Raw genomic sequence first — 19,407 nt, 5'->3', positions numbered from 1 at the left:
GCTGCCAGCCCCCACAATCTCTGAAGGCAGCAGTCCACTCCCTAATCGTCCTGGCCTCTCATCTGAGTCCTCGCTCTCCTCAGCCGTCCGCACCTGCTGCCGGCTTACCACAACACAGCCATTCTTCATATGTTTTTATCTCCAGGCCCATAATAATCTTAGTTGGTCTTCTATGCACTTTTTCCAAAGTCTCAACATCTTTTTTGTAATGTGCTGACCAAAACTGGTTGTGGTATTCCAAGTGTGGCCTTACTAAAGCTTTATAAAGTGGTACTAATACTTCATGTGATCTTGATTCTATGCCTGTTCAGACAACCAAGGATTGTATTAGCTTTTTTTGGCTGCTGCTGCTGCTGCACACGGCCGGCTCATGTTTAATTGATCGCCCATTGGGACTTCAAGGCCCCTCTCACAGTTACTCTTTTTGAACCATGTTTCGCCTGATCTGTACTTGTAGCTTTGTGTGGTTTTTTTCTGCCTAAATTTAACATCAAAGTTACAATGGCCTTCCCTCACACTTATGACTGTCACAACAAAGGCCATGTCTTTACAATTTGGACACATTGAAGATGATTCCCATTTACCAGTGGTTGCAGCATCCTGCTGTCTCATCATTATGGTTTGTGACATTCCTGACTGGTTTCCGAAATAAAAACATCAATTGAGGAAGCTGGATTTGCTTAACGACTGCGGTAAAAACTATCATAAAGTCAGGTTTGGTCACGTGACGACTTGCTTCACAGCTGCACCCAACTTATGACGGATAGTCCAGTCTCAGTTGTGGTTGTAAAGGTGAGGATTACCTCTACAGATACTCCTCGACGTATATCAGTTCATTTAGTGATCGTTCAAAGTTACTACATCACTGAGAAAAGGGACCTAGGACCGCTTTTCACCCTTGCAGCCATTACGGCATCTCCAGGGTCACGTGATCAAAGGCTCGGCAACTGACTCATATTTGTGACGGTTGCAGTTTCCAGGGAGTCATGCAAAATCCCCTTACGCGACCTTCGGTCAAGCAAAGTCAGTGGGGAATCCAGATTCGCTTAAGAACCGTGTTGCTAATGTAACAAGGGCAGCGATTCACTTAATGGCTGGGGCAGGGGAGGCCGTAAAATAGGGGCAGAGCTCAGTTAACCACCGTCTTCTTTAGCAACAGGAATCTTGGGCTCATTGTGGTTGTACCTCGAAGACTGCCTGTACTTTTTCTCGCTGTCCTCGCTCCTTTACAATCTTGAGGGCCTTAGATCCTCCCCTCCTTCCCCTCCCCTCGCCTCCTCCCCCCTTTCCCTCCACCATGAATCATTGATTAGTGATGACTTAGCAGTTGTACAAAGATTTTGGGTGTGTGTGTGTGTGTTGTAAAACCAGGGAGAATAGGAAGTTCCTGAGACACAACCAGCCGTTAAACTTTCTGCAGTTAAACCTTTCTTGCCCTGTGAATGTTTTCTTGTTCGCGGGTGACTTTTTAACAAAAGAACGGTTAGGGCTTGATTGTACGGTGCTTTGAAGAAGGCCAAATTTTAAGCCTGTGCAAACCGAGAACCGACACACCAAACTGTTGTAAAAGTGTAGAGCCTGAAAGGGGAGGCCAAGGTCTCTTTGAAACTTCTTCATTGCAACGTGGCAGTGGGGAAGAAGAAGAGGGTAAGAAGCCACGGGACATTAAATCCACCCTGCTTGTGATTGATTGCGTGGTGTTCCTTCACGGGGGCTTAGTTGGGTATCCATGCCATGGATGAAGTTTTTTTATAGAGCTTGAGCAGGAATGTAGAAGAAGAGGTAATTTCCCCCTCCGTGTATTTTATTTATTTCTGTTATTTATAGAAGAGAATATTTGTAGCTCAGGGTTGAAATATGAGGTCCTTGGTGCTCTCTGAGCATGGTAGTTTCCTTGCAGACGTTCCATGACCCAACTAGGTAACATCATCAGTGACATAAGGGGGGAGGAGGAGGAGGAGGAGAAGGAGGAGGAGGACTTTGGGATCCTTGGTGCCCTCTGACCTTGGTTGTTTCCTTGCAGTTTCCTTCATTACCCAATGACATCACATCATCCGTATTATCAGTGATGTTTTGCAAGAACCTTGCCTTGTCTTTTCTTCGAGAAGAAAAATTTTCTTACCTCTCCCAGTTGGCTTATCTTCTGTAAACTTTTCTCCTTCCAGCTGGTGTCCGCTGAGGGATCTCATTCGGATGCTGGATCCGTCTGTGCCGAAAGTCAACCGGAATTGCCACCCTCCATCGAGCGAACTGGCGGCATCGGAGATTCCAGGCCTCCTTCGTTTCAGTGAGTGAAGTAGCAGTGAATGCAAGGAAGAAGCTTTGGAGTGCGCAGAAAGTTGTTACGTTTTAGATCAACGCTCTTCAAACTTGGCAAGTTTAAGACTGGTGGACTTCGACTCTCAGAATTCCTGAGCTGACATGACTGGTAGAGGAATTCTGGGAGTTGCAGACCACACATCTTTAAAAGTTGCCAAGTTTGAAGACTCCTGTTTTAGATGCTGAACATCTTAATCCTGGAAATATTGGCTGTTTTTTGCAATATAAGTAGACCGGACAGTTCCCTAGATTTGGTGTCATATTGATCTGTATCAGAGGTCTCTAACCTTGGCAACTTTAAGACTTGTGGACTTCCTCAGCAAAGCTGGCTGAGGAATTCTGGGAGTTGAAGTCCACAAGTCTTAAAGTTGCCAAGGTTGGAGACCCCTGATCTCTATGGATTTATTACCAACCCAAAAAGTATTCATTGGATACCAAACCTGACATCAGATTTTAAATATACTGAAGATCTTGGAGCAAAATCTGCTGGACCATTGAATCAGTGGCCTTATAAGTAGTCCTTGACTTAACAACCATTCATTTAGTGACTTTTCAAAACTACAATCTTACAATTGTTTTTCACCCTTACGACCGTTGCAGCATCCCCATGGTCCCGTGATCAAAATTCAGGGGCACGGCAACTTGACTCACAGTTATGATGGTTGCCGTGTCCAGGGATCATGGGGATCACCTTCTGACCAGCAAAGTCCATGGGGAAGCCAGATTTACTCAACAAACTGTGCGTTACTAACTTAACAAACTGCAGCGATTCAGTTAACGAGGAATGGGGGGAAACTCACTTAACGGCCGCCTCGGTTAGCAATGGAAATTTCTGGGTTCCGTTGTGGTCGTAAGTCAAGGACTACCTGTCTGTATTATGATTTGTTTCCTTTTTAACAGGAGGGTGGGGAAGATGGGTGTGTCATCCCTGCTGGTGCAGCGTGAAGTGGTGGGGTCCAGAGTGATTTGCATATTTGCTGCATGGCTGTGTCGGCCAACAGGACATCTGGATGATAGCTTGCCTAGAACAGAGCCATCCATTTGCTGGGGTTTTACTCAGGGGTGTGGGCTGCTGGGGGGTTCGCAGGGGTTCAGGAGAGCCCCTAGCTAAGATTCTGTGCCGTTTGGAGAACCCCCAATGTCAGGGCTCCGGTGGTTACCCCCATTTAAATAATTGAGTCTCTAGCCGAAATTCCAAAACTTAAAGAAGATTTATTAGGAGTAAACATGCCTACGATGCCTGGGTGTAGCCGACTGTGAGACACATCATTCATTGTCACCCTTGACCCTGGTTTTCCCCCACCCCCTGGGTGTATCATAATTCATATTCCCCAATGGGACACATCCATAGCCAAGAGTCATCAATCATACTCTCCAATTAGAATTTTGCGCAACAGAAACTTCGGTAGCCTAGAAACTATCTATGAAAACATTTTGTGATGACCCAGAGCGTAACACAAACATAACAAAATCCAAAACGTAAATAAATGTCCTTTAATGTCTCCAACTTGGCCCCACTGTTCAATAATACTCAGTTGGAGATAAAACGTACTCAAAAATAGTCTTCAAAAGAAAGCAATACAGTCCAAACTTAATGAGCAGATAGAGGTGAAATAAAAAAAACACCAAACAAACTACAATGACGAAATTTCCACAATGGAACAGAAGTATTTACCAAATTCAAGGAGATAACAAGGCACAGTCTGTTGGAAGGACGCCAACCAAGATAACTTCAGACCAAAATAAAACACGCTTTGCTTCTGGCAACCTGTGTTTTAACCGTCTCTCTTATATACTCATCTCCCCAGCTGCAACCAATGAGGAGGATCATGGCCGCCTCCTCTCTCACAAGCCAAGTGGTTGCCTTCTCTGTTCCTCCCAGTGTGTCCTAGGATGCAGAGGGGATGGGCCTGGTTCTTCCTCTGACTGCTCAGCTAGCCTCTGCCCTTCCCCAGCCTCCTCCACAACCTCTGGAGCCACACCTCCACTCCGTGTCGGCTGTTCCTCCTCTCCCTCAGAGTCCGACTCTACCAAGGGCATGACACATTTATGGAATGTAGTTTCTGTTTTGCAAACTGCTATACTGCTCCCCCCTCCCTTTCTGCTGGCAACTCCAGAGAAATATTTTATGAGTTGACACTCTAATCCCACTACTGGTTGGTTCCCCCCACCCCTCCCCTCCCAGGAGTCCCCGCGTGGTCCATTTTGGATGCAGGTAAGCGCAGGGTGCGCCCGGAGGCTCGGGAAGGGCGAAAACGGGCCTCCTGGAAGTTCAGGAAGGCAAGTCTCAATGAAAGCCTCCGGAGCCTGGGGAGTGTAAAAACGCCCCTCCCCCTGGCTATGGTGCAGGAGGCTGACTAGGCCACGTCCACCATGGCCACGCCCATCCAGCAACCGGTCATAAAACCCTTTGCTAAAATTTTTGAAGCCCACCCCTGGTTTTACTACCTACTGAAATAATATGGTTTTTTTTTGTCTTGCAGCCCAAATAGCGGGGGAAGCCGAGAGAACCTGGACAATGAGACGGAGACAGACTCCGTGGTGTCCGTTCAGAGGGAACGGCCACGCAGGAAGGAGGGTCCTGAGCACGGTGAGGATTCCCCACCCCCCTTTGAAATCAAAACTGTGGCTGTGTTCGCACAACGTGTTTCGTTGTGCTAAGTCCTCATTTACACAATTCGTCCCTGAGGCTGGATTGCCCCCAATTGATAAGCTAAAGTGCAGTTGGTGAGTTTGGAAACTGGGTGAATTTAGCCTTCAGGTCGTTGTTTGTTACCGTGTTTCATATTGATATACGGTCTAATGTTTTTAGCCATTTATAGTTCTGTTTTGGTTTATTTTATTTTATTTTTAATTGGTTGTTGTGGTATGTTTACCCAGGGTTGAGTTCTTTGATTTGGATGGCCTTATCAATCCAATAAATATTAGAAGAAGGAATATGTTTTCAGACCGCCTGGATCTCCTTAAAGAGATGGGTTCCTGGCTTACAGGGTAGGAAAATGCACGCTTGTGTTCAGTGCAGGAGATAAATACTTTGTGTCACATCAGACAGATAGATTAAAATAGAATTCGATTTTGAAATGTTTTCAGCCTCCTGAGTCAGGAGTTGCACCGCCGGCGGAGTCTCGGGAAGGAAAGGCAAAGGAAGACGCGGCAGCCTTAGCAGCAAGAGATGGTTTTGCCTTTCCTTCCAAGGGCTTACAGGGTAGGTAGCAACCCTGACCACCGAATGCAGAGCCTGGGTGTGCGCGGAGGCCGTTGGGCAGCCACAGACCAGCCGTCTCCGTCACACGCCGCCCGGCTGGTGAAGGGAAAGCAGATGTGCTCGGCCCCTCTGCCCAGCTCTGAGCTGACACAGTGACCCGCTGAGCAGGTCGTCTGCTCGGGGGTGCTATTCCCCCCCCCCCCTCCCTTCCCTTTTTTCAGGGAAGCCTGGTCACATATACATACCCTCTGAGCATCATCTGCTCATGAGGTGCTTATTTTGGAATTAAAATAGAGAAGGCTCCCCCAACCTCAACGGGCCACATGCAGGGGTCTAGGACAGGGGTGCCAAATTCAATTTCATTGAGGGCCACATCAGGGTTGTATTCGACCTGGGGGGAGGGGCTTGACCAGGTTGGACGTGGCCAGCTCGACATCACTTGTGTCATCAAATGGCACTTTCGCTAATAGTTTGTTTTGCTAGCATTCTGCCAGCAAAAATGGAGCTTGGGAGGGCTGCGCGTGGCCCTCAAGAGCTCCATTTTTCCTCCCATACTCACTTTTATCCTCTGCTTTTGAAGCACAGCTGCTTTGCGTGGCACAGCAGAGTGCCACGCGGCACCTGCTGAAGTGACCGGGAGAGTGCAGGCTTGCAGGAGGTGAGCTGAAACATCTCTGTGCCTGCGCAAAGTGTGTGTTTCGTGCACGCACGCAAAGTGTGCGTGCACGCCCTCAAAATGCGCCCACCAAGCCATGCCCACCGAACCGGTGGTAAAACCTTTTGAATACCACCGCTGGCTGGTACTTTGCTGTTTCCAGGGTGGCCCCATGGGCCAGATCTAAACACCCTGCGGGCCAGATCTGGCCCACGGGCCTTGAGTTTTACACCCCTGGTGTAGGACATTTCACCGTGGCTTACTCACACCAACCATCTCAACCTGGCCAGCTCGTCCTGGCCAGGTCGCTGTGGCCAACTCGCCACGGGACAACTCAGTGCAGGCTTTGTGTTGCTCCAGGTTTGAACCTTCTCAGATTAGAAGTCTTTGAGGCTCAGGTGAGCTTTGATTCTACTTGTCCCTCTCTGGAGTTACCTTACATTGAGTTGTCCGATGGCGAGTTGGCTTTTGCGAGTTGGCTGTTGTGAGTTGGATGCAGCGAGACAGCCGGATTGAGTCGTCCAGGACAAATTGGCCGCGGCAAGTTATCCCATTCCAACATGCGATGCCTTGCCTCTCTCAAGACAGAAGTGCAATAGAAAGAGTGAATAAGCAAAATGGGCCGATTTAAATTTGTACACAGTACTTTTTTTCCTCCAGCCCCCAGGGTGAACGGGATGACCAAGGGAGACCGTCGGCGGGAACTGGGGGGCTATGAAAGCTCTTCCACCCTGATGAGTAGTGAACTGGAGACCACCAGCTTCTTTGATTCCGATGAGGATGATTCCACCAGCAGGTAAGGAGAGAGCGAGAAGGTGAAATTGCTCTTGTAAATTATGCTGTAGATCAGGGGTCTCCAACCTTGGCAACTTAAAGACTTGTGGACTTCAACTCCCAGAATTCCTGAGCCAGAATAGAATATTTCTGTCTAAATATCTATGTCAAACTTGATTTCATTGAGGGCTGCATCAAGGTTGTGTTTGACCTTGGAGGGCTGGGTGTGTGTGTGGCCATGATGAACGTGGCCAACTCGTGTTGCGAGCACCTGTGGTGACTAAGTTGCTAAGGAGGACTTCCCTGAGACCCTCTGTTGTAGTTCGCCAGCAGCTGGTGCAACCTGCAGCGGAATTGGACAGTGGGGAAGAACGGGGACCAGTCAGGGAGTCTGGAGAGGACTCGGATGAGGGTCCTGCATCCAATGCAGCGATGAGGAGTGGGGTGCTGCCTTTGGAGTCTGGCAGCACGAGGCAGAGGACCCACCCTGTTCTCAATGCACGTGTGCGCAGAGCTGCTAGAAAGCAAGAGCAGCTGAAACAAAAGTCTCGGGAGTAAGGTTGGGAGGTGATTGCCCCTCCCATAAAAGATAAAAGTCAGGCCAAGATAATGAAACCTTTGCAGGAAGCAAAGTAGTTCAATTGGTTCAGAGTCCTCGTTGAAGCTCTTTGTACTTCGGTTGGGTTTTTTTGTACTTCGGTTGGGTTTTTTTCTAGTTAATTTGATACTTCTGTTTTTGGCAGCACTTCACAGAACTGAAAGGTGTGTGCTTATTTTGGGGCACTGTTTGAGATTAATTCCTGCTGGGAATGAAAACAATTCCCAGCATTGCAATAAAATAGGTTTTGTTTTTAAATTACGTTTGTGCATAATTATGGTTTACAAAGCCTGGATCAGAACACCCTCACTCTCATTTCCTTCCTTCCTTCCTTCCTTCCTTCCTTCCTTCCTTCCTTCCTTCCTTCCTTCCTTCCTTCCTTCCTTCCTTCCTTCCTTTCTTTCTTTCTTTCTTTCTTTCTTTCTTTCTTTCTTTCTTTCTTTCTTTCTTTTTTCTCTCTTCCTCCCTCCCTCCCTCCTTCTTCATTCTCCTTTCTTCTTCCTTCCCCTCTTTCCTTTTTTCCTTCCTTGCTCTCTTCCCTTCCTTCCTTCTTTCTCTTTCTCTTTCCCTTTCTCCTTTCCTGTCCCTTGTGTGCTCATTATTTTATAATGGAATCAAGGCTGGTATCTGAGTTGGTCCTCTTTTGTAAAGGGGGTGGGTGGGGGGGTTTCACCGAATAACTCTTTTAAGTTCTCATCCAAGAACCCAAGTGTGATGCCCTCCCTCGCACCTTGTTACTGCTTCCTGATAAGCAAACTCCTGATTCTTCCTCTGCTGCTCGTCTTGTAGGCTCAGCAGCTCTACAGAACAAAGCAGCGCCTCGCGCCTTATGAGGAGACACAAACGCCGTCGGCGGAAACAGAAAGTAGCCCGAATTGAAAGGGTGAGAGGCCTGACTGGGCGGTTGGGGATGAGGCAGTGCCACAGACAGAGAGGGGGGAGGAATAATATCACGTGAAGCGTTAATACTGCTTTATAAGGCCTTGGTAAGGCCACACTTGGAATATTGCACCCAGTTTTAGTCACCATATTATAAAAAAAAAGATACAGAGATCTTAGAGGGCACAGAAGAGCAACAAAGATGTTTAGGGGGCTGGAGGCTAAAACAAGGAACAGATGCAGGAATTGGACATGGCTAACCTAGTGAAAAGATAGAAGTATAGGATAGGATGGAATAGAATGGAATGGAATAGAATAGAATAGAATAGAATAGAATAGAATAGAATAGAATAGAACAGAACAGAACAGAATAGAATTAGAATTAGAATTAGAATTAGAATTAGAATTAGAATTAGAATTCTTTATTGGCCAAGTGTGACTGGACACACAAGGAATTTCTATTGGTGCAAATGCTCTCAGTGTACATAAAAGAAAAGATACATTCATCAAGAGTCAAAAATCATCAGGTACATCACTTAATAATAGTCATAGGGTACAATAAGAATAGAATAATATAATATAATATTATAATACAATATAATAATAGAATAGAATAGAATAATATAATTCTTTATTGGCCAAGTATGATTGGACACACAAGGAATTTGTCTTGGTGCAAATGGTCTCAGTGTACATAAAAGAAAAGATACATTTGTCAAGAGTCATCAGGTACAACAGTTAATAATAATCATAGGGTACAAATAAGCAATCAAAACATACTAGGAAGCAGTCAATATAAATTGTAAGGATACAAGTGACAAAGTTACAGTCATACAGTCACAAGTGGGAGGGGAGGGTGATAAGGAGTGATGAGAAGATTAATAGTGATAGTAGTGCAGGCTTTGTAAATAGTTGGACAGAGTTGAAGGAATTAGTTGTTTAGCAGAGTGATGGCGTTCAGAAAAAACTGTCCTTGTGTCTAATTGTTCTGGTGTGCAGGACTCTGTAGCGTCATTTTGAGGGTAGGAGTTGAAACACTTTCTGTCTGGGATGTGAGGGGTCTATAGATATTTTCCCAGCCCTCTTTTTGACTTGTGCAGTGTACAGGTCCTTGATAGAAGGCATGATTGTCGTCTTCCAAAATTTTGAGGGTCTGCCACAAGGAAGAGGGAGTCAAGCTATTCTCCAAAGCACCTGAAGGCAGGTCAAGAAGCAATGGATGGAGATTAATCAAAGAAAGAACATAGAATTAAGAAATTTCCTGACAGGGAGAACAATTAACCAGTGGAACGACTTACCTGCAGAGGCTGTAGGTGCTTCCAGCCCTGGAGGTTTTTAAGAAAAATTTAGACAACCATTTGTCTGAAATAGGATAGGCTTGAGCGAGGGGATGGACTAGAAGACTTCCAAGGTCCCTTCCAACTCTGTTATTCTGTTGTTATTCAAATGACTTTGCGAGTCTTAGGGCTTCTATAAATGTGTAGGAAGAGCCTTGAAAGGGCATTTTATCCCCATCTTTTCCCTAGTGGTGGGACCTAAAACCCGACCTGTCAGTTCTGATTGGGGAATCTCACACGCGTTCTTATCTCATCCTCTCCTTTCCTTGCAGTCTTCATCTTTTAGCAGCATCACTGATTCCACCATGTCGCTGAACATCATCACCGTTACGCTCAACATGGGTGAGTCCAGATGGCTGCTTGGAGATGCCAAAACTTAGCAGGCAGATGGAAGATAACCTGCTGAATATTAGGAAGTGACAATTTAGCATGGAGAAGGCCTTTGGAGAAGGGCCTTATTTTAATTCTCCTGATCCAATATAGATAGCCTTCAACTTACGACCACAATTGAGCCAAAACATTTTTATTGCTAAGCAATAAGTGAGTTTTGACCCATTGTGGCGCAGTGGTTGGAGTGCAGTACTGCAGGCTAATTCTGCTGACTTGCTGCTGCCTGCAGTTTGGCAGTTCATCTCCCCAGGCTCAAGGTTGACTCAACCTTCCATCCTTCCAAGGTGGATAAAATGAGATTGTTGGGGGCCAGAGGCTGACTATGTAAACTGCTTAGAGAGGGCTGTAAAAGCACTGTGAAGCAGTATTTAAGTCTAAGTGCTATTGCCCTTCCTTCCTTCCTTCCTTCCTTCCTTCCTTCCTTCCTTCCTTCCTTCCTTCCTTCCTTCCTTCCTTCCTCCCTCCCTCCCTCCCTCCATCCCTCCCTCCCATGGTGGAACAGCGGTTAGAATGCAGTATTGCAAGCTAACTCTGCCCACAGTCTGAAGTTCGATCCTGACCGGCTCAAGGTTGACTCAGCCTTCCATCCTTCCGAGGTGGGTAAAATGAGGACCCAGATTGTTGGGGGCAAGAGGCTGACTCTATAAAACTGCTTAGAGAGGGGCTGTAAAAGCACTGTGAAGTGGTATTTAAGTCTAAGTGCTGGTGCTATTTTACAACCTTTCTTGCCACAGTTGTTAAGTGAATCACTGCACTCGTTATAATGAATCTGGCTTCCCCCATTGCTTGCCAGAAGGTCGCAAGAGGGGATCACGTGACCCCAGGACATTGCAGCCAACATAAACATGAGCCCGTTGCGCAGCATCTGAATTTGGATCTTGTGACTATGGGGATGCTGCAGTGGCCCGTAAGTTTGAAAAGTGATCGTAAATCGCTTTTTTTCAGTGCTGTTACAACTTTGAGTGGTCACTAAATGAACTGTAGTAAGTCGAGGACTACCTGTACCTAATGATCATTTCTTTAAGCTAGATCACAAATGATTGAATAGACCAAGTAATAGAGCAGTTGGCTTGGGTGATGTTCTAACCGCATACCTCCCTTTTTCTGCAGAAAAATACAACTTCCTGGGCATCTCCATCGTTGGGCAAAGCAACGAACGTGGTGATGGAGGCATCTACATTGGTTCCATTATGAAGGGAGGTGCAGTGGCAGCTGATGGAAGAATTGAACCTGGAGACATGCTGCTGCAGGTACCTCTTTTATGGAACACCTGAGCTCATGTTCAGGGGATCAATAAGAAACATCAATAAGGTTACATTCAAGTAGTGAGGGGAGTTGAATGTCAACTCATAAAATATTTCTATGGACTTTTTAGGGTTGCCAACAGAAAGGGAGGGGGAGCAGTGCAGCCGCATGCAAAACTGAAACTGCATTCCATAATTTTCAAAGATAGTAACTAGGTGACTAAAGTTTCTGTCGCGCAAAATTCTAACTGGAGAGTATGATTGATGACTCTTAGCTATGGATGTGTCCCATTGGAGAATATGAATTAGGATACACTCCGGGGAAAACCAGGGTCAAGGATGACAATGTATCATGTGTCTCAGAGTTGGCTACACTCAGGCAGTGCTGGCATGTTAACTCCCAATAAATCCTTTTTAAGTTTTGGAAGTTTGGCTTGAGACTCATGATTTAAATGGGGTAACTGCCGGAATCCTGACAGCAGTGAGTTAAAAAAGGAGAACAGGTGCTTTGCTCGTGCCTAGACTCAAGGAAGAGCAGTGTTGGTCAATCCTGGCCATTTTTAAGATATGTGAATTTCAGTTCCCAGAATTCCCCACAGTTGGCGAATTCTGGGAATTGAAGTCCACACATCTTAAAGTTGCCAAGGTTGAGAGATATTGTGTATGAGCATGGGAATGAAGATTTGACTCTTTCTCCCATCTTTTGTTGGTGACTTGTGCTTAAGGCATGGACAATGATGACTCATTTGCCTTTCATGGCTGCTTGTGAAAACTTGTATAAATGGTGTCATTTTGACAGTGTGAGTATAGCTGTAGAAACACGTAGTCTGTGGGCTGATCAGCAAGGGTGAAAGTATTAATCTGGAAGCAGATACAGATTTTCCAGGTGGGTCTGGGAAAGTAAAAATAAAGTCTCCATCAAGGCCACTTCCCAATGACTTCAGGAATGTGTCCATGAAGTTTTTTTTTTTTTTTTAGCAACCGTACAGAAGTAGTTCGCCACCAACTGGGATTTTTCTTAACTTCCTAGTCCAGATTACATACTTGGCATTTCCAGGTGGCCCCCTGTTCAGATATTAAGTCTCATCAGCACTTAGCTTTCAAGCTCTGAGAAGGATGACCTGGTGCACGTCTACGAGAACTTGCCATGGCCAACTCAGTCATGACCAACTCGCATGGTCAAATTGCCTGGCCAACTCACCACGGGACAACTAATATCGAAGAAATGGTGGAATAGATTCATTAAAAGGATGCCAAAGAGGGGGACAAAAAATGAAATGTGAATGACAAAAATGAAAATATTTTAAAACTTATGTTAAATAATTGAATTGTTGAATTGTCCCGTGACGAGTTGGCCGTGGCAAGTTGGCGCATTCTGCCTGCTGCTGCTCTGTGTTGGGAAGCTGGAAGGGAGGGGGCTCCTCTAGGCAGGAGTAGAGACATTCAAATTTAGATTATGTTTGTGGGAGGAAATGTCTGCGGTCAAATCTTGGGTGTATATCTCTTGTTCCCCAAGGGAAGGAAGATAATGGCAGATTCTTGTAATACACACGATCAACAATAGAATAGTTACTTGGGGCTGTCCACGAGTGGTTCTGGTTGCTTGCGCCTTGACATTACCTCAGTTGAGGATATGGATCTACCCAGCATTGAGTTTTTTTTCCTGACAACTCCATGTCTTCTTACCTCATCCTCTTTCATCTTTGATTTACCTTTGCAGGTGAATGATACCAACTTTGAGAACATGAGCAATGATGATGCCGTACGAGTGCTGAGGGAAATTGTGCACAAACCGGGGTAGGTCCTCTCTTCGGCCTCCTTGGTTCCAGTTTCCTTTTGATGCAGGCTTGAATGATGTACAGGTAGTCCTCCACTTACGACCACAATGGAGCCCAACATGCATGTGGCTAAGTGAAAAATGTGCTAAGTGAGTTTTGCCCCATTTTACAACTTTCCTCGCCACATTTGGTTAAGCGAAGCACTGCAGTTCTTAAATTATCACAAGGTTGTTAAGTGAATTTGGTTTCCCCATTGGCTTTGCTTGTCAGAAGGTTGAAAAAGGGGATCACATTGATTCTGGGACACTGCAACTGTCATACATGTGAATCCGTTGCCAAGGGTCTCAATTTTGATCACATGATAACGGGGATGCTGCAACTGTCGTATGAAAAGTGATCATAAGTCACTTTTTTCAGTGCTATCATAACCTTGAACAGTCACTAAAGGAACTCTTGTTGTCAACTCATAAAACATTTTCTATACATGTTTTATAGTTGCCAACCGAAAGAAAGGGGGGGGGCTTCAAAGAGCAGGCAGCAGTGTGGAATCGAAAGTACATTCCATTCATATTTTCTTTAGATTAGATGACTGATTAGATGTCTGAAGCTTCTGCCACACAAAAATATAATTGGAGAGCATGATTGATGACTCTTGGCTATGGACGTGTTTCGTTGGATGATATACCCAGAGGGGTGGGGGGGAAAAGCAGGGTCAAGGGTGACAGTGAATTACGTGTCTCAGAGTCTGCTACACCCAGGTCATGCTGACATGTTGACTTCCAATAAATCCTTTGAAATTTTGGGAGTTTGGCTCGAGACTTACGATTTAACTAACTGCTGGAATCCTGACACTTGTAAGCCGAGGACTACCTGTAGTTATCTGGTAAGAGAGGCAGAGGTTCAATTATTTAGCCGTGCCCTCTGGGTCAGGTAGTCATAGAATTCTCTCTGCAGTATGCGCAGCATCTCTTATCTTCAGCATCGCTCTGCATCACACAGGGATGATAAAAACGTCCTTTCTTATAGAATTGTTGGATGAGACACCATATCGCAAACGCAAGAAATGCTTAGCACTTAGTAAACATGATTTTCAGAAATGCCGGATTCATTATTCTTACTCTGTTCCTTCCTCAAAAGCCATTTTACATAGCCCTTGCCTGGGGTGATGTGGGCTGCTGGGGGTTCGCAGGGGTTCGGGAGAGCCCCTAGCTAAGATCCTGCACAGTTCGGCGAACCCCCAAACCCCACCCCTGGCTGGCCCCGCCCACCCCTCCCCGTAGTCCCCACATGGCCCATTTTGGATGCAGATACTTGGATTCAGGGCGCGCCTGGAAGCTCGGGGTGTGTGTGAAAAACTGGCCTCCCAGAAGCCTCGGGAAGGCTGGAAGGGAGCCCGTGCTTCCAGGGAGCCTCCGGAGCCCGGGGAGGCCGTTTTCACCTCCTGGAGTCTCGAGGAAAACCTCCGGAGTCAGGGGGGGGAACCCCCCCCTCCCCTGCTGTGGTGCAGGAGGCCGACTAGGCCACGGCCACCATGCCCACGCCCACCCAGCAACTGGGCAGATAACCCCAGTGCTCAAATTGAAGCCCACTCCTGGTGATGTCCATGGATTGGAACAGAGATGGGCCACCGCCTGAGTAGAGAAACACCCTCTTCCATGCGCAAAAAACCTTGGCGGGCGCTAAATTTTGGTGCCCCACATGTTCAGGGCGCTGGAGAACCTTCTGGTTCTGCAACCAAGGGAGAAGAATCGGAAGGTCAGGCAAGCAGAATGCAGAATGAAAAACAACATGGTTGGAAGGGACCCTGAAGGTCTTCTAGTCCAACCCCGCCCCCTTCCTCAAACAGGAGACTCTGTACTAGAGGTAGCCCTCGACTTACGACTGCAACGAAGCCCAAAATTTATGTTATTCAGCAAGGCGTTTGTTAAGCGAGTTTTGCCCCATTGGACGACTCTGCTTGCCACAGTTGTTAATTGAGTCACTGCGGTGGATAAGTTGGTAACTCGGTTGTTAAGTGAATCTGGCTTTCCCATTGACTTTGCTTGTGAGGAGGTCACAGAAGTGATCATGTGGCCTTGGGGCACGGCAACGGTCATAAATATGAACCAGTTGCCGAGCGTCTGAATTTTCACGGGGAGGCTGCAAAGGTCGTAACTGTGAAAAACGGTCGTAAGTCACTTTTTTCCACTGCCGCTGTAACTTTGAACAGTCACTAAATGAACTGTTGTTAAGTTGAGGACTACCTGTATTCTGGATAAATGGTTGTCCAATCTCTTCTTGAAATCCTCCCAACGATGGAGCACCCACAACTTTCGCTGGCCAGCTGTTCCAGTGGTTAATTGTTCTCACTGTCAGGAAATGTCTCCCTAGTTCTAGGTTGGATCTCTCAAAGGTTTCACAGGTCCTCATTTAGCATCTGCTGGAAAGGAAGCCGATCTAGTAACACAACAGAAGGGAACCCCAGAAAGCCCTCTGTTTGAAGGGCTCCTCTCTTGTGTCCTATCTTAATCCACCAAAATGGTTGGCCCAAAGGAGCTTTTTCAGGAGGCAACGGGACTTTCTTGTTTTTTTTTTTCTTTTGAAGACATTTCGCTTCTCATCCAAGAAGCTTCTTTAGCTCTGACTTGGGTGGTAGGGAACAGAAGGATTGATACTCCTTGCAGACACAGCTGGTCATTTGCATCCTTTTAGAGGGTTGTTGAGGCCACTTGGAGGGTTATCTGGGTCCTCAGGGTCACCTGAAGATGCAAATGACCAGGATTTGCAGACAAGGATTTATACTCCTTGTCTGCAAGGGGGTATAAATCCTTCCATTCCTCACCGTCCTGTCAGAGCGGAAGAAGCTTCTTGGATGAGAAGCAAAACGTCTTCAAAAGAAAAAAAACAAGAAAGTCCAATTGCCTCCTGAAAAAGGACTCTTGAGGAAAAACCATGACCTGGATGACAAACACCGAAATGGTTCTTGCTGTTAGTGAGGAGCCGTGACATAACAGTCCAACAAATAATGAAAATAAACCATAACAGGTTGTCGTTTTGTGAAAGCGTGTCGTTCTAGGGTTTGATGGCCCTGCAAATGCTGTCGTCCTTTCTGTCGGGCACCCAAAGGATGTTTGAATTCCTCAAAACGCTTCCCGCCTTTTTTTCTTCTGGATGTCTTAGTTCAGATTTCTTAACATTAAAAAAAAAAAAAACTTAACAAAAAGGACTGTGGTTGGGGTGGAGCTGTCATGTTTTTTTTTTTTTTCCTCCCCTGAGGGAAATGCCAGCAATGGGGGTGCCCGTGTTGTGAACCAACTTGCCAGGGTGTCAACTTTTTGTGTTTTGCTGCAGGCCCATCACGTTGACGGTCGCCAAGTGCTGGGATCCGAGTCCCAGAGGCTGCTTCTCGTTACCCAGGAGTAAGTAAGCTTCCCGCCCGTAATTTTATTCGGGTCAGGCATGTACGTGACAGTCAATTTTACATGGTGCAGAGCTGAAAGTTTTGTTGTTAAAACAAAAAACAAAAAAACCCACCTCCCCCCACCTAATTGTCAACTGGATCAGGGGTTGCCAACCTTTTTGGACCTCAGGGACCATCAAACTCATAATTTTAAATCCCACGGACCAGAGATCCTGGGAAAATCCCCCCAAAATCCCCCCAAAAAAGGTCTGCAGGAAAATTCCTCATCCCATTTTCCTACCGATCGATCGTTCTTTATTTGGGGTCGCAAGATACCGTCTCCAGCTCCGTTCTCAGGGGGGAGAGAGAGAAAGAAAGAAAGAGAGAGAGAGAGACTGAGACTCTTTTGGCTTCATGCAAGGAAAGCAGCAGAAGCAGCAGAATTCTTTCTTTCTCTCCCCCAAACTCCGTCAGAAATGAATCTTTGTTTGTGAGACTTGTCGTGCCAGCGCAGCCTCTTGGAGCAGGAGGCCTTGCAGGGTCCCAAAGACTCATTTCTGGAGGAGTTTGGGGAAGACAAAGAAAGACTTTTGCTGTTTTCCTTGTGTGCAGCCAAAAGCAGAAGAAGAAAGAAGCGGAAAGAAGCAGCCCGGTGGCCAGGCAAGGCATGTGGGGCGAGTTCCCCCACTCCTCCCTTTCCCCCCTCCCCTTACTACCTCGTGTTGTTCACAATGCAAGCGATGCAAGCCTTGTGTTCCCACGGGCCATGTGGTCAGCACAACCTTATGTTCCCGCGTAGCCTGGATGGATTGCTTTGCGGGGGTGCTTTGGGGGTGACATTTCTCTGCAGACCACCAAAATTTTCTTGCAGACCACCCTTGGTCCCCGGCCCACTGGTTGGCAACCACTGAACTGGATGACATGAAATCAATTTACGTGACCCGTGGAGCTGATGATGACGACCACAATAATAATGGGTTATTAAGTTTATGTGCCCCCCAATTTCCAGCAATTCTGGGTGGTGCACAAATAGAATTGAATAGAATAACATTCTATTTGTGCACCATTCAGAATTGCTGGAGTTGGAAGGGACCTTGGAGGTCTTCTAGTCCAACCCCCCTGCTTGGGCAGGAAACCCTCTGTCACACAAAGGGTTGTCCAATCTCTGCTTGGATAGTTAAGAACATTTAGAGAATCAGGAAATGACAATCCTCTCCAGGAGTAAATAATGATGACAAAAACCGGACAAAGCGAAGAAGAAAGAGGCAAGACATGATAAGTCCGTGATGGCGAACCTATGGCACCCGTGCCACAGGTGTCACGCAGAGCCATTTGTGTGGGCATGCGAGCCCCAGCCAAGGTTACCTGCACTGCGCATGTGCATGCCTCCCAGCTGATTTTTGGCCTGTTTGAGGCTGTTTTTGCCCTCCCGGAGGCTCGAAGGAAGCCTCTGTAGCCGCAGGAGGCTGAAAAATGGGCCTTCTGGAAATACCGGAGGTGCCGAAACAGGCCCGTTTTCAGCCTCCCAAGGCTGCAGAGGCTTTCCTCAAACAGGCCGAAAATCAGCTTGGGAGGCGCGCGCATGCACAGTACAGGTAAGGGGGTGGGGCGGAGGTGTTGCGCACGCATGTGCTGGAGGGTGCATTGTGGGTGCCGGCACGTGAACACGCGCAATTTCGGCACACCACAACACAAAGGTTCACCATCACTGTGATAGGTTCTCTGACTACAAAGGCATCTACAGGCCTGACGGTTTCCAATCCTGCTTGCAAATAGGCCATGACCTACAGTCACAACTGAGCCCCAAATTTAGTGAGATAGTTCTTAAGTGAGTTTTGACTCATTTTAGGACCTTTCTTGGCAGGGATGTTAAGTGAACCACTGCAGTTGTTAAGTTAATAAGACGGTCGTTAAGCGGATCTGGCTTCCCCCATTGACTTGGCTTGTTGGAAGATCGCAAAAGGGGATTGCATCACACACCCTTCCCCCGGGACACTGCAACCGTCATATATACGAGTCAGTTGCCAAGTGTCTGAATTTTGATCACGGGGATGCTGCAAGTGTGGAAAACAAGTCATAAACAAGTCATAAACCCCTTTTTAAAGTGCGGTTGTAGCTTTGGCTACTAAATGAACTGTTGTAAGTCAAGGGCTACCTGTAATAATTAACATATACAAGTAATCCTCCACTTAAAACATTTCATTTAGTGATGGTTCAAGGTGTTAACCACTGAACTGAAAAAAGTGACTTATGACCATTTTTCATGCTTACGATCGTTGTAGCATCCCCCATGGTTCCCCCGTGATCAAAATTCAGACGCTCGGCAACTGACTCGCATTTCGCAGATCCCCTTGACAACCATGCTACCAACTGAACAGCTGCAGTGATTCACTTAACAACGGTGGCAAGAAAAGTGGTTAAAACGGGGGCAAAACTCAACAAATGTCTCACTTGGCAACAGAAATGTTGGACTCAATTGTGCTTGTAAAAGTTGAGGGCTGCCTGTATTTGCAGCCCTTCATAAGAGAATAAATAGAGCTGCTTAGCAAACGAGGGTGAAAAGACAAAGCCAGAAATAAAATTGGTAGGGTAAAGCTACAGTCCTTGGAGCAATATCATTCTTGACAATTCCTCGTTTAAAGACACTGCCAGTGTTTTTGTGAGGACTCTGTGTGTAGTGAGGACTAGTCCTCTGGAAGAAAAGATTATCTTCTTGAAGATGCTTGTTTTCCACACGTAGATCAGGGCTCTTCAAACTTGACAGCTTTAAGACTTGTGGACTTCAGCTCCCAGAATTCCTCCTCCTGCAGTCATGTTAGCTCGGGAATTCTGGGAGTTGAAGTCCACAA

General features: G+C 46.5%; 1 protein-coding gene across 5 annotated transcripts in view; it reads left to right on the top strand.

Moving 5' to 3' along the window:
• Positions 1-19,407, top strand: part of DVL3 (dishevelled segment polarity protein 3) — a 91,798-nt gene that overhangs the window by 48,617 nt on the left and 23,774 nt on the right. For 3 of the 5 annotated variants that reach the window (XM_087965526.1, XM_087965527.1, XM_087965525.1), the window contains exons 3-10: positions 2,166-2,287; positions 4,803-4,909; positions 6,840-6,975; positions 8,341-8,434; positions 10,040-10,109; positions 11,268-11,407; positions 13,122-13,198; positions 16,510-16,577. In XM_087965526.1, coding sequence (XP_087821652.1) covers positions 2,166-2,287; positions 4,803-4,909; positions 6,840-6,975; positions 8,341-8,434; positions 10,040-10,109; positions 11,268-11,407; positions 13,122-13,198; positions 16,510-16,577 — 814 coding nt within the window. The remainder of the gene's footprint in view (positions 1-2,165; positions 2,288-4,802; positions 4,910-6,839; positions 6,976-8,340; positions 8,435-10,039; positions 10,110-11,267; positions 11,408-13,121; positions 13,199-16,509; positions 16,578-19,407) is intronic. The other 2 variants (XM_087965529.1, XM_087965528.1) reach the window with 1 other exon arrangement.

Source organism: Notechis scutatus, chromosome 4, assembly GCF_049901735.1.
Source record: "Notechis scutatus isolate UNSWTSFEM ecotype Mainland chromosome 4, rNotScu1.2, whole genome shotgun sequence".
NCBI lineage: Eukaryota > Metazoa > Chordata > Lepidosauria > Squamata > Elapidae > Notechis > Notechis scutatus.
Note: the sequence above shows the minus strand (reverse complement) of the source record. Positions and strands in the feature narration are given on the sequence as shown.